This window comes from Hyla sarda, chromosome 3, assembly GCF_029499605.1.
Source record: "Hyla sarda isolate aHylSar1 chromosome 3, aHylSar1.hap1, whole genome shotgun sequence".
In the NCBI taxonomy this organism is placed as follows: domain Eukaryota; kingdom Metazoa; phylum Chordata; class Amphibia; order Anura; family Hylidae; genus Hyla; species Hyla sarda.
The window spans coordinates 374,425,042-374,439,307 of NC_079191.1; the positions used below are offsets into that span (position 1 = coordinate 374,425,042).

Genomic DNA, 14,266 nt, shown 5'->3' on the forward strand with positions numbered 1-14,266 from the left:
TTTTGCATACATTCTGGTGGAGCATTTCCTCCATGATGTGTATGTTTCGGTGTACCTTGGAGTGACATATTTAGTACGCACTAATTTATTGACTGCGTACATTAAATTTACCTGCAGAAATCTTGCGCAATGACCATATTTTTAACGCAAATATAAGCCATCTCGGACTGCATGTAGCAAGATGCGCTGAATCATCGATTTCAGGTATGAGGAGATTACTATATTTGCCCGCAATTTATGAAACTCATTGCGCATGATTGATAAATTTAGCGCATCTGCACATAATTTAGAATTCGGCAAAATGGGTAAACTGCTTCTACCATACACAAATAATGATACATGTCCCCCATTGAGTTTTATATATATATATATATAGATAGATTATGTAATGTGACGTATAAAGGAACATTCTTTACTTGTTACTTGTTTGTTTGTTTTTTTGTATGTAAAGATTTTAAAGTATTCTATTGCCATCCACCAGCTACCTTCTGAAACCAGACTTCATGAGACGTCCAGACAGAACATTTGACCCGTTCTCTGAGACTCCAGTAGATGGAGTGATTGCTGCCACCTGCTCTGTTCAGGTATAGAGCTCCCATATAGAGGAAACCTAGTCATGTTACAATGATCAGATTTAAACATTTAATCCTAAAGGGGTTTTCAAGAAATATTATGCTCATGGCCCATCATTATAATAAACCACGTTTATTCCATTGGTGGGGGGCATCCTACTCCCGGCACCAACACTGACCATATAATTGAAGGGGCAGTGGTGAATGTGTGGGTGCTATGGCCTCTTCACCTCCTAGTAGGCACAGCTCCTTACATTTGGTGGTGGCAGTTCATCCCTTTGAAGTGGATGTGGTACAGCTGCTACCAACTACCTATAACATGGAAGAAAAGACCATAATAGATTGTTTGACCCTACAGTCAAGGGTTTATGTACCACGAAGAGAGGAGGCCCATTCTAGGTTGGTCTTGGGCTCAATTTAAGGTGTATTGGGAACATGTTAACTTTGGTGCTGCAAAGTTAGCAAACAAGAAAGTGGAAAATGTTGTCAAGTCATGAAGACGACCTTACGGGACATTAGAACGGTGGTACTGTCAGATACCACCTGAAAGTAGCCAATTTTTCTTATAGTGTCCCTGTTACCTTTCTATCCCTCTTCCTGCATGGCCATGATTTTGTTAGGTAACAGAAATGACTGGTTATCATCATATAGGAGGAAAGCATTAGCGGCCCTACAGTGCGGGAGCCTACTAAACATCTGCCAATGTCTCATCTGTTTGAATACTAAGGAATAGTGAATTATTATGGTTAGGCCATGTCTTGTGTTTCAGATTTTGCATGGCTTTAACCCAGGGGTCTCAAACTCAAATTATCTGGGGGCCACATGATGTATAGGCTGGGTGAGGCTCGGCCACATGCGCCCCTCACATATAATGCCCCCATCATGCACCCCTCAGATATAATGCCCCCATCATACACCCCTCACACATAATGCCATCATGCGCCCCTCACATATAATGCCTCGATCATACGCCCCTCACATATAATGCCTCCATCATGCACCCCTCAGATATAATGCCCCCATCATACACCCCTCACATACAATGCCATCATGCGCCCCTCACATATAATGCCTCGATCACACGCCCCTCACATATAATGCCTCCATCATGTGCCCCTCACATATAATGCCCCCATCATGTGCCCCTCACATATAATGCCCCCATCATGCGCCCCTCACATATAATGCCCCCATCATTCCCCCATATAGATATGACCCCCATCTGGTAGGGCTCCCCAGTAGGTACACAGGCCCCCAGATAGCTATGACCCCCATCAGGTAGGGCTGCCAAGTAGGTATAGAGGCCCCAGATAGATATGACCCCCATCAGGTATGGCTCTCAAGTAGGTATAGAGGCCCCAGATAGATATTATCCCCATCACTGATGGGGGTAATATCTATCTGGGGGCCTGTGTACCTACTGGCAAGCCCTACCTGATCATCAGGTATGGGTTCCCAATCGGTGTACAGGCCCCCAGATAGATATTACCCTCGGCAGGTAGGGCTCCTATTGAAACAATTATGCCCTCTAAGAAGATAGGTTATCCCCTGGTGATAAGCAGGTCCTCCCTTATTAGGCAAGTCATTAGGGAAGTTAAGTTTCACAGCTACAGTACTTACATCTCCCTGCTGCAGCCTAAAACGAGCCTTCTTTGCGTGGATGCACGCAAAGGTGATGTCATCACATGCGCCGCACAGAACGTCGGCGTCCCGGCATCCTGCGCTGGTGATGCGATGATGTCACCAATCGCGCGCATCCCTCCAGGAAGGCTCGTTATAGGCGGCAGCAGGGAGATATAGGTACAGTAGCAGTGTGTGCCGACGTGTGTGAAGTCTTCCGGCATTTAGCACTGCTTGCCCGAAGAAGGGCTAAATGCCTGAAGAAATCACCTGTCCGGGGCCCGGGCCGCAAAATTTAGGGCTGGGAGTTTGAGACCCCTGCTTTGACCTCTCCATAAGTCATTAAGAAACATAGTAATGTTATATAATGTATCAGGTAATTCTTCAGGTTTATAGCTTCTTTACTTAGAGATAAACCATTTACAGTGTAACTCAAAGCTTTCTGTATTACCACAGGTTATATCTGGACAGTTTCTCTCAGACAAAAAAATTGGGACATATGTTGAGGTTGATATGTATGGATTGCCTACAGACACCATAAGAAAGGAGTTCCGGACTCGTATAATAATGAACAACGGTCTGAACCCAGTTTACAATGAGGAGGCTTTTGTATTTCGAAAGGTGAGAAATCTTTCTGGTGACTTATGTGGATGAAGTCAATGTATAAGACACAATGTATAATGGGGACACATTCTAATAACCCTTCCTCTGGCTTTCAGGTTATCTTACCTGACCTTGCTGTGCTAAGGATAGGAGTGTACGATGACAACAATAAACTGATAGGCCAGAGAATATTACCATTAGATGGTCTCCAGGCTGGATATCGGCACATTTCACTTCGGAATGAAGGCAACAAGCCACTTTCATTGCCAACCATCTTCTGCAACATTGTTCTGAAGACCTATGTCCCTGATGGATTTGGAGGTAAGAAGAACATTAGGAAGAAAGATTGGTCATAGACATTCACATAGGATGAGCTATGCGCCACAGCCCAATATATTTACAGGACTTCACGATGAGAACCACTGAATAAATTCTTGGTACATCCACCTTAAAGGAGTACTCCGCCGCCAGACATCTAGGCCCAGATTTATCGAACTGCGTGAGAGAAAAACTGAGTGATTTTCCCACAGCAACCAATCACCGTTGAGCTTTCACTTTACCAGAGCTTGTTAGCTGAGCTGTGATTGGTTGCTGTGGGAAAATTACTTCATTTCTTCTCTCACACAGTTTGATAAATCTGGCCCTTATCCCCTATCCTTTGGCTGGGGACCCCCGCGATCTCGGCTGCGGCAGAGAACTTCACTCCATGCTGGATGACTGGCCATGCAGAACGGAGGCTCGTGACGTCACGGCCACGCCCACACAGTTTGATAAATCTGGGCCCTTATCCCCTATCCTTTGGCTGGGGACCCCCGCGATCTCGGCTGCGGCAGAGAACTTCACTCCCTGCTGGATGACTGGCCATGCAGAACGGAGGCTCGTGACGTCACGGCCACGCCCTGCTCTTGACGTCACAGCCTCCGGCGCTGCACCCAACATTCTAAACCAACGCCGGGTGCAGCAGGGAGATCGCGGGGCTAAGCTGTCTAGGGGCTGAGTGCCCCGTTAAGTTAACCATACAGCCTTTAAAGCTGTCAGATAAATGCTCATGCAGCCAACAGTTGTTCTTCCTGTTCTCCACATACACATGAAAGCTTGTTCAGTTAACTGCTATTCCTACCAACCCCTTCCCTATACACATATACTCTTAGCTTGGTCATATAGCTTGTATAGGTTTTGGACAAATGTTTATTCATCCGATTCCTGTTGTCCACATGCCCATAAATGCTTGTTTGGGTGTTGGGTAAAAGCTTGTTCGGCCGACAGCTGGTCCTCCAGTTCTCCCCATACACATCACACACCTGTTTTTTCTGTCCCCTACACCATACACTGCATACATGGCTTGCTGGACCAGAGGCATGTTAATTTCAACACCCATCCTTCTTCAACATTATCTGTTGGGGAAGAGTCAGGAGGCCTCGACACATGCAAGATACTTGGTTGTCCCCTCTGAAATTGGTAATCTCTGTTGACCTTTTCGTAATGTATAAGTATCTTACCTTGTCTGTTTTCTCTTTGCTTTAGATATTGTTGATGCTTTATCAGATCCTAAGAAGTTCTTGTCTATTACCGAGAAAAGGGCAGACCAAATGAGAGCCATGGGTATTGAAACCGTAAGTACACATTATTTATATCAAAGCAAAGAGACAAAATAGCATTGAATATAATCATGGAAACATCCTGCTAAAGCCAGACAAAGACATTGTGTACGATCTGCTGCTGGAACTGCCAACAATCTGTTGCCTATGACCAGGCTGCTTTAGGTATTTGTTGTAGGGGAAAATTAAATGACATTGTTTGTAATTTCTTTTGTGTGTAAAATTTGTGTCATCCAAGCAAAAGACGAACCAGATGATCAGCAAACAAGCCTCATATGATCCCACCTTCTTATATGGTACTTTAGTCAGCCACGCTTATGGCAGAGTGGGGAAGGGATTTGGTGAAGGTAGTTGCTAGATGAAAAATCCTGAAAAAAGTGCGAATGCAAGGCACCATGCAGCCCATCACTAGGGTGGCGCGGAGCATATGTATTTATTTATGCAGTAACTATGTCTCTCCATTGAAACAGTAAAACTCCCTCTGGGGGATGGGAAAACAAGGCGCTCCCGAATCCCAGCTGGACCTGGCCCCCATTTCCATTTATTTTAATGAGCCGACCGGAGTCAGATAGCCACTCTGGTCGGTTCATTTTTGCCCCATATCTGGTTTTCTCACCGGACTGAAAACCGTTGAATTCTGTGGTTTTCAGTCCGGCCAGAAAACCTGGTACTGGGCAAAAATGAACCGACCTGAGTCGCTATCTGACTCCGGTTGGCTCATTCAAATAAATGAGATGCTGGCCGGGTCCGGCTGGGGTATGGAAGCAGTTTTCCCATCCCCCAGATGGATCCAGTCCCCGTATGGATGAAACATAGTGTGAATGCAGCCTTACTGTGCTAAAAAGCAGTTCTGTGTGAGACCCCCATCCACCATGGACCCCAGAGCAGCTGCCGGATCTAACCGTGAAGTGGCGGACTTGCATTTAGCACGTTAGATATGAGTTATGTTTACATTTGATAGGTTTTTATGTATAGACAGTACTAAGTGAGTATTATTATTACTTTAGAGTGATATTGCTGATGTGCCAAATGACAACACAAAGAACGATAAAAAAGGGAAAACCAACAATGCCAAAGCCAATGTGACACCTCAGACAAGTTCGGAGCTCAGGCCGTCTGCAGCGTCCTCCTCCGGGCAGGCAGCTGAAGTTAAGAAAGGTATAGAGTTCAGCCACTATTCTTCCTGTCAAAGCAAATCTTGCTAAGGTCTTGACAAAATTATTTTTATTTTTAGCTTTAGAACAGATTCCTCAAGTAAAAGTTGAAGATTTGAAACAGATGAAGGTAAGTAAATAGATGACCCCCCCCCCCCCCCTTCATACCCTTCCCCTTGTCTCTATCTATAAAACCCAGATGTACCATGTACTCAGGATGTTTCAATCTATTGTCTCCCTATAGGAGAATTAGAATCCGGATGATAGTTTTTCTTATGCTCACACTATACACATATGGAAAGTGTCCATATTTAACCCTTAGGAGGAGGGCTTTACTAAGCGTCATCTATGCACACAGGTCTATCTAGAAGGTTCTTAGCAACTGGAACATAAATCTCGAGCTTTATAGCAAAGAAGGGTCCATCATTGTTTCAATTGTAGTATTTGTAAGTAAAGCTGTAAAGATGGATCTACTTACATGACATTTGAGGAGCACAATTGTAACTGACTAAAGAGCAGATAGCTGTGGTTAAAGCTCCATACAACACAAAAATTACAGCAGCATACTATAAGTATTAAGATATATGTATAATATAAATCATTTTAAATTGCAATATTGCTATAGAAAAATGAGGAGGTTCTTAACATGCCATTTGATCAAGTAGTGTGTACCATCCCTCCACGGAAAGGTGACCTTATTAGGATGGACCCTACACTATACATATCCATCTCCTGGGCTATCACTAAGCTTACAATTTCTGGGCATGTAAGATCCATCCAGTGGAATAATCGTCAGTAGGACCGCACAGATGTGTGCTGTCTCCACAAACTTTTCCTTTTCCTAAATCTTGAATTTTCGCAGTGTGAAAGGTGCAGCAGAATCCCATTGAAAACAATGGGACTCTGCTACAAGCGGAATGCCACAGCAGAATTTCGCCAGTGGTGTGGATGGGCCCTTACCTAGTACCAGACAGTAAATCACCACATTCATGTCCTGTGCTCTTCATATTTGTGCACTGTAGCTTTCTGTGTATTTTTCTTATGACTCTTACTATAAGTAAATATTTCTTGGAATTGGTTTCAGGCATACATCAAGCAACTTAAGAAGCAGCAGAAAGAGATAAACACAATGAAGAAGAAACATGACAAAGTAAGTGGTCAACATAAGGCAGATTGTATGCAGACAAAATAAAAAAAAAAGGGATAGATAGATCATATATACAGTCATGGCTGTAAATATTGGCACCCCTGAAATTTTTCTAGAAAATGAAGTATTTCTCACAGAAAACGATTGCAGTAACACATGTTTTGCTATACACATGTTTATTCCCTTTGCGTGTATTGGAACTAAACCAAAAAAGGAGGAAAAATAGCAAATTGGACATAATGTCACACCAAACTCCAAAAATGGGCTGAACAAAATGATTTCCACCCTTAGCTTAATATTTGGTTGCACACCCTTTGGAAAAAATAACTGAAATCAGTCGCTTCCTATAACCATCAATAAGCTTCTTACACCTCTCAGCCGGAATGTTGGACCACTCTTCCTTTGCAAACTGCTCCAGGTCTCTCTTCTTGGAAGGCGCCTTTTCCCAACAGCAATTTTAAGATCTCTCCACAGTTGTTCAATGGGATTTAGATCTGGACTCATTGCTGCCACTTCAGAACTCTCCAGCACTTTGTTGCCATCCATTTCTGGGGCTTTTTGACATATGTTTGGGGTCATTGTCCTGCTGGAAGACCCAAGATCTCGGACGCAAACCCAGCTTTCTGACACTGGGCTGTACAGTGCGACCCAAAATCCATTGGTAATCCTCAGATTTCATGATGCCTTGTACACATTCAAGGCACCCAGTGCCAGAGGCAGCAAAACAACCCCAAAACATCATTGAACCTCCACCATATTTCACTGTAGGTACTGTGTTCTTTTCTTTGTAGGCCTCATTCCTTTTTCAGTAAACAGTAGAATTATGTGCTTTACCAAAAAGCTCTTTCTTGATCTCATCTGTCCAGAAGATAGTTTCCCAGAAGGATTTTGGCTTACTCAAGTTCATTTTGGCAAAATGTAGTCTTGCTTTTTTATGTCTTTCTGTCAGCAATGGGGTCCTCCTGGGTCTCCTGCCATAGCGTTTCATTTCATTTAAATGTTGATGGATAGTTTGCGCTGACACTGATGCTCCCTGAGACTGCAGGACAGCTTGAATATCTTTGGAACTTGTTTGGGGCTGCTTTTCCACCATCCAGACTATCCTGCATCGACTCCTTTCATAAATTTTTCTCTTCCATCCACGCCCAGGGAGATTAGCTATAGTGCCATGGGTTGCAAACTTCTTGATAATGTTGCGCACTGTGGACATAGGCAAATCTAGATCTCTGGAGATGGACTTGTAACCTTGAGATTGTTGATATTTTTCCACAATTTTGGTTCTCAAGTCCTCAGACAGTTCTCTTCTCCTCTTTCTGTTGTCCATGCGTAGTGTGGCACGCACAGACACACAATGCAAAGACTAAGTGAACTTCTCTCCTTTTTATCTGCTTTCAGGTGTGATTTCTATATTGCCCACACCTGTTACTTTCCCCAGGTGAGTTTAAAGGAGCATCACATGCTTAAAACTATCTTATTTTTCCACAAAGGGTGCCAGTAATTTTGTCCAGACCATTTTTGGAGTTGGTGCGACATTATGTCCAATTTGCTTTTTTTTCCTATCTTTTTTGGTTTAGTTCCAATACACACAAAGGGAATAAACAAGTGTATAGCAAAACATATGTTACTGCAATCCTTTTCTGTGAGAAATACTTTATTTTCTAGAAACATTTCAGGGGTGCCAACATTTACCGCCATGAATGTATAATACACCAGGGAAGCCAGATGTTTGATAGATAGATGGATGTTGATGTGAGTTTCCTTAAATCCACCACTATTTAGCTACTGATAGATTTTCTTTCAAGGTATTTTTATATTGTCTTCCTGTGAATTTGTCCCTAGTGTCTGTCTATGAGAGGGAAATTACATTGTGAGCCCCACCGGGGACAGAGACTGCTATGAATTGTTACAGCATTGCTGTGCTGCTGAATATGTTGGTGCTATCCAAGCAACAGGACATTTTTCAAGGAACCAAAACTTGTACTTCCAGTAGCCACCATCATCTTTACTTTCTTATCCATGTTATACCCTTTGGCGACATCACCAGACTGCATGGCTTGAACAGCAAGTCACATGTATGCAGTGTATTTGCCCTGACCTTGTCTATAAATGATCCCTTTTGTGGCATTGTATTGATGTGATAATATTCAGCTCATACTTTTGGCTGCATGCACATCGCTGCACTCGCTGTTCTCTTGTTTTTTTTTTTGATCCATCCTTACTATAAGAAGTGCACGGACTTGAAGAATAATTTCATCGGCTTGGAGTTTGCACCACCTCATGCTTTCTTGTTCATTTGACATTTTTCAGCTGATCTACAAAATAAAGGCACATGCATGCTTTCCGTCATTGCAATGCATTGTATGCAGCTACGGTAACAGGTTCAGCAAATATGGAAAGGGATATCGAAAAACACATGTTCATTTTTTTAATGTTTTTATTATGACCAGTAGGGGGCAACACTTACACCGCAGTATTTTCTTTATCAAACTCGTCCATACATTGCATTGTAATGATGTTGACATTTGCTTTATTTTAGTAATAATACTATATCATGTACCATTATACCATATATATGGCTCTATGGGAATTTGGTATATGATGTTTAAGCATTGTGCTAATGCGTGAGATACTGTATGTAGATGCCTACCGCATAATATTACATTGCACAAGGGATAGATCATTGTTTTTTTTCACACAGTGATAGTGATAAAACAACCCACTCAAGTGCAGATCGATTCCTCATTAAAGGGGTACTCCGGTGAAAACCTTTTTTCTTTTAAATCAACTGGTGGCAGAAAGTTAAACATATTTGTAAATTACTTCTATTAAAAAATCTTAATCCTTCCAGTACTTATTAGCTACTGAATGCTACAGAGGAAATTCCTTTCTTTTTGGAACACTGATGACATCATGAGCACAGTGCTCTCTGCTGACATCTCCGTCCATTTTAGCAACCATGCATAGCAGATGCATAGCAGATGTGTGCTAAGGGCAGCATGGTGGCTCAGTGGTTAGCACTGCTGCCTTGCAGTGCTGGGGACTTGGGTTCAAATCCCACTAAGGACTACAATAAAGAAAGCGTTATTATTATTATAATAACGTCAGCAGAGAGAACTGTGCTCGTGATGTCATCAAAGAGCATTCCAAAAAGAAAAGAATTTCCTCTGTAGTATTCAGCAGCTAATAAGTACAGGAAGGATTAAGATTTTTTAACAGAAATCATTTACAAATATGTTTAACTTTCTGCCACCAGTTAATTTAAAAGAAAAAAGGTTTTCACCAGAGTACCCCTTTAAGCCTCCTTCACATGTTGGAATTTCCCAGCGGAATCCGGCAAAAGAAATTCCTCTTGGAAATTCTATTTTAATGGGATTCTGCTGCACCATGCATACGGCAGAATTTCAACGCTGGAAACAATACTTTTGGCTGAATATGTTCAGAAATGCATTGCCATCTATGGAGATACTCCAAATTTCCGAGCAGTCCTAGCGCCAACTGAAGGACGGAGATGTCAGGGCAGAAATTTCCCAGCCAGACATTCCCTCAAAACTACGCCGCGTGAGCCTTAGGCTATGTTCACACTTCGGAATGTCCACACAGAATATCTCCGTGCGGACATTCTGGAGACTGCGGGAATGCGCCGTCCCATAGACGGCTATGCATTCCATGCGGAATGAAATGGAGCTTCAACTTTGTTTAAGAAATCCCAGAAAATGGGGATTAGAAAAAAAAAATTGCTTGCAAATCACATGACTGGCGGATTTGGAATAGATTTTTTAATGCTAATGCTATTCAAAGCATTCTTATGGATAGTAATATCACACTTTTTTGTAGTAAACAATAAAAATGTAATTTTTTTAAATAAAAATATATTTATTAGCAATCAATCGTCATAAACATACAAACGATAGATATACTGTGAGACAGCGCAGGCTAGAAAGCAGCTCAAAATAAATTAATACAATTACCATACATAGCATGACCTTACAATATACAGAACAGATGTCCCTACACTATACATCATACCACACACTACACCAACATCCCTGCTAAACAATAAAGCATTACAGACAGGGATGGGGGTTGGAAAATAAGTTTTTTATTTTAAGAACAGAAGAATGTGCTCAGTCACCCAAGTGCAAGAAAAAGTGCAAAGTGCACAAGGATTCCATCATGATCGCTTAGCTCTTCTCCTAATGGATAAAGGCCCCCCAACAAAAGGCACTTGCACGTCTCTAGGTTCTAAGTCCCCCATTGTCGAATCTCCCGAAGGACCACAAATGCTCCTAGCATCCACCTGGGCATTAGCCCAAGTTTCAACCAAGAAGCCAGCAAGGTGGCATTCCTGTCGAGACAGGGACCCAGTGTTGCAGGGAGGTGCGGAACTTGATGGCCTCATACACCTCCCCTAGACTGGCAGGAGGAACGCTCAGAAGGGCACCACACCCTGACAATCCTAGAGACAAACAAAACACGCAAAATTGACACAGTGATAAATAAAACACTAAATAAATAAGTAGATGATGCAGTGAGTTACTGCCTGGTCATCTGGACGGATCTATAAAAATTTCTGAAACCCTAGTCAGAAGGCTGGGAATCAAGAGATGAGTGCCAAACGGGAATTTTTGTAGTGCCAGTGCAAATATTCAGTGGGAACCACCACCCAGTGAGATCTGGCATCTCGGGGTCACCACTCACTGACGCACAAAGTACCTCAGCTCTTCACCCCCCAGCCCATTGACCATTGCACCCGTTCGGTTCAGAGCCGGAGGCTTGTGACATTACGGCCATGCCCTCTCAAGGCAAGTCTATGGGAGGGGGCATGACGGCCATCATGGCCCCCCATAGACTTGCATTGAGGGGGCATGGCCGTGACCTCACGAGCCTCTGCCCTGCATCACCAGTCATGCAGCACAGAGCGAAGTTCGCTCTGTGCACAGGATGTCTGGGGTGCTGCAGCCAAGATTGGGACCCCCGGGATCAGACATCTTATCCCCTATCCTTTGGATAGGGGATAAGATGTCTAGGGGCGGTGTACCCCTTTAAGATGTAACTAGTAGAAAACTGGGTTACTTGTGCTCAGATGTTAAAGTTGTGGGTCCAAAGGGGTAGTCTTTTTCTTGAGAAGACCGTCCTATCAATGTGCGGAGGCTTATAGGCCATTGATGCTTCTCTGGGAATTCTGAGAAGTAATATGCAAAGCAGCTTTCATACCACCTTTTCCTGTAGCTTTACCTTAAATGGGTAAGGTCATGCCATCAATTTAGATCGGCCAGGGTCTGAACTGATAGCTGGATCTAGCTTGGAGAAGAGCGCGCTAATCGAGACAAATTTACAATATAATTCTATGTGATGGTTTCGTCAGCTGCACTTTTCTCCCGGCTCGTTCTAACAATTGGTTGGGATATGATCACTCAAACCCCGACCAATCAAAACTTTTGACATGTCTCTAAGTGATGTCAAAAGTCTTTTAAAGCAACAGGAACTTTTTAAAGTCAGTGTTTCACTATAACCAGGAGGTAACTATCATTACAAAAAAACTTTTCACATGTTTGCCAGACATGTCAAAAGTTTTGATTGCATCGGATGTCACTTCTGACACCTGCTGTGATTTCTAGTTATAAGCCGGGGAAGTTTGCTGAGAAGAAAAGATCAGACCTGCTGGCTGGACAGTCGGGTTTGCTGCCGCTCACTTCTCGACTTATAACTAGGAATCATAGCAGGTATTAGGAGTAAAACCCGGTGCAACTAAAACTTTTCACATTAACTTTTAAGGCTTGTACAAGGCTCATTTGTCTTTTTTTGGTCAGATGTCATGTACAGTGCAGTACAGCAGATCATTCCAGTCTTTATGTCCTCGTAAAATCTTGCGGCAGTCTTTACTATGGTTACATAGAAATATTCTTCCGGAATAAAGTGTTTTCATGGAGAAGTGCTGGCTTCAGATTGCTGATGAGTCACCGATGTGGGTGGAAATCATTACAGCTTAATAAGGGCCATGAGATTGCTTTTATCTGGGAACCGCAGAAGTCTTTTCTATTACTACCATTATGATTGAAATGACATGGATTGTTACAGTGCAGGGTACAGGTCCCAGCATGTGTGCCTCGGCTCACAGAGGAGGTGGCTTCTTCTGTCACCTCTCAGCAATAAGCAATTGTTTATTCCTTCATGATAAAGGTCCATGTCACAGCAGCGGTAGACGTCTTCTACAGGGGAACAACACCGTCTTATGCTAGAATTGGTACAAAAGATAGAAGGGGTAGTCCTGTTGTTGTGAAATCATTAAAGGCAGTGTAAACATAAAGATGACAAAGGAACAAGTATTAGATGCGTAAGAGATAGATAGATGAAGATCAAGATAGTGATAGAAAACATGAATAATGTTCACACAGGATTAATAGCTGAAAATGAAATAGATGTATTATCTTTATAACAAGATAACAGATAGAGACATATAGCTGAAATATATAACTGAGATGGCACAATAGAAAAAAGACAAATGACAAACATGAGATAGATATGAGATAGATAGATATGAGATAGATATGAGAAAGATATATATGAGATAGATAGATAGATATGAGAAAGATAGATATATAGATAGATATGTGATAGATATGAGATATATAGATAGATATGTGATAGATATGAGATATATAGATAGATATGAGATAGAAAGATATGTGATAGATATGAGATAAATAGATAGATATGTGATAGATATGAGATAGATAGATAGATATTAGATAGATAGATAGATAGATAAATATGAGATAGATAGATAAATATGAGATAGATAGATAGATAGATAGATAGATAGATAAATAGATATGAGATATATAGATGGATAGATAGATATGAGATAGATAGATAAGATAGGTAGATAGATATGAGATAGATAGATAGATATGAGATAGAGAGATATGAGATAGATAGATAGATAGATAGATAGATATGTGATAGATATGAGATAGATAGATATGAGATAGATATGTGATAGATAGATAGATATTAGATAGATATGAGATAGATAGATAGATAGATAGATAGATATGAGATAGATAGATAAATATGAGATAGATAGATGGATAGATAGATATGAGATAGATAGATATGGTGATAGAGAGATATTAGATAGATAGATAGATATGTGATAGATATGAGATAGATATATATGAGATAGATAGATAGATATGAGATAAATAGATAGATATGTGATAGATATGAGATAGATAGATAGATAGATAGATAGATAGATAGATAGATATGAGATAGATAGATAGATATGAGATAGATAGATATGAGATAGATAGATAGATAGATATGAGAAAAATAGATAGATAGATAGATAGATAGATATGAGATAGAGAGATATGAGATAGATAGATATGAGATAGATAGATAGATATGAGATTTTCAAACTTAATTTTCAGCACTTTAGAGGACACTTTGGTAAGGAGCCTTATTTTACCCTATATAATGTGTTGCCACCAGTTATAGAGGGTCAAATCTGGTGACAGGTTCCCTTTAATGCTCTATTCACAGGTTAGATTGTGCTGAACAAGATCA

The 14,266-nt window shown here is 41.5% G+C and overlaps 2 protein-coding genes across 10 annotated transcripts in view; one reads left to right on the top strand and one right to left on the bottom strand.

Annotated features, from left to right (window-relative positions):
• PLCB4 (phospholipase C beta 4) overlaps window positions 1-14,266 on the top strand; it is a 326,117-nt gene that overhangs the window by 275,810 nt on the left and 36,041 nt on the right. For all 4 annotated transcript variants that reach the window (XM_056567843.1, XM_056567845.1, XM_056567846.1 and 1 more), the window contains exons 26-32: window positions 482-584; window positions 2,649-2,813; window positions 2,912-3,116; window positions 4,320-4,408; window positions 5,401-5,551; window positions 5,628-5,677; window positions 6,632-6,697. In XM_056567843.1, coding sequence (XP_056423818.1) covers window positions 482-584; window positions 2,649-2,813; window positions 2,912-3,116; window positions 4,320-4,408; window positions 5,401-5,551; window positions 5,628-5,677; window positions 6,632-6,697 — 829 coding nt within the window. The remainder of the gene's footprint in view (window positions 1-481; window positions 585-2,648; window positions 2,814-2,911; window positions 3,117-4,319; window positions 4,409-5,400; window positions 5,552-5,627; window positions 5,678-6,631; window positions 6,698-14,266) is intronic.
• The window catches only part of LOC130362803 (uncharacterized), a 205,392-nt gene that overhangs the window by 15,744 nt on the left and 175,382 nt on the right, over window positions 1-14,266 (bottom strand). Inside the window, exon 5 of one of the 6 annotated variants that reach the window (XR_008891571.1) lies at window positions 11,653-12,929. The exons of the other annotated variants lie outside the window; for them this stretch is intronic. The gene's annotated coding sequence lies outside the window, so the exon portion shown is untranslated. Of the gene's footprint in view, window positions 1-11,652; window positions 12,930-14,266 lie in introns of those variants that run through there. 6 annotated transcript variants of the gene reach the window in all.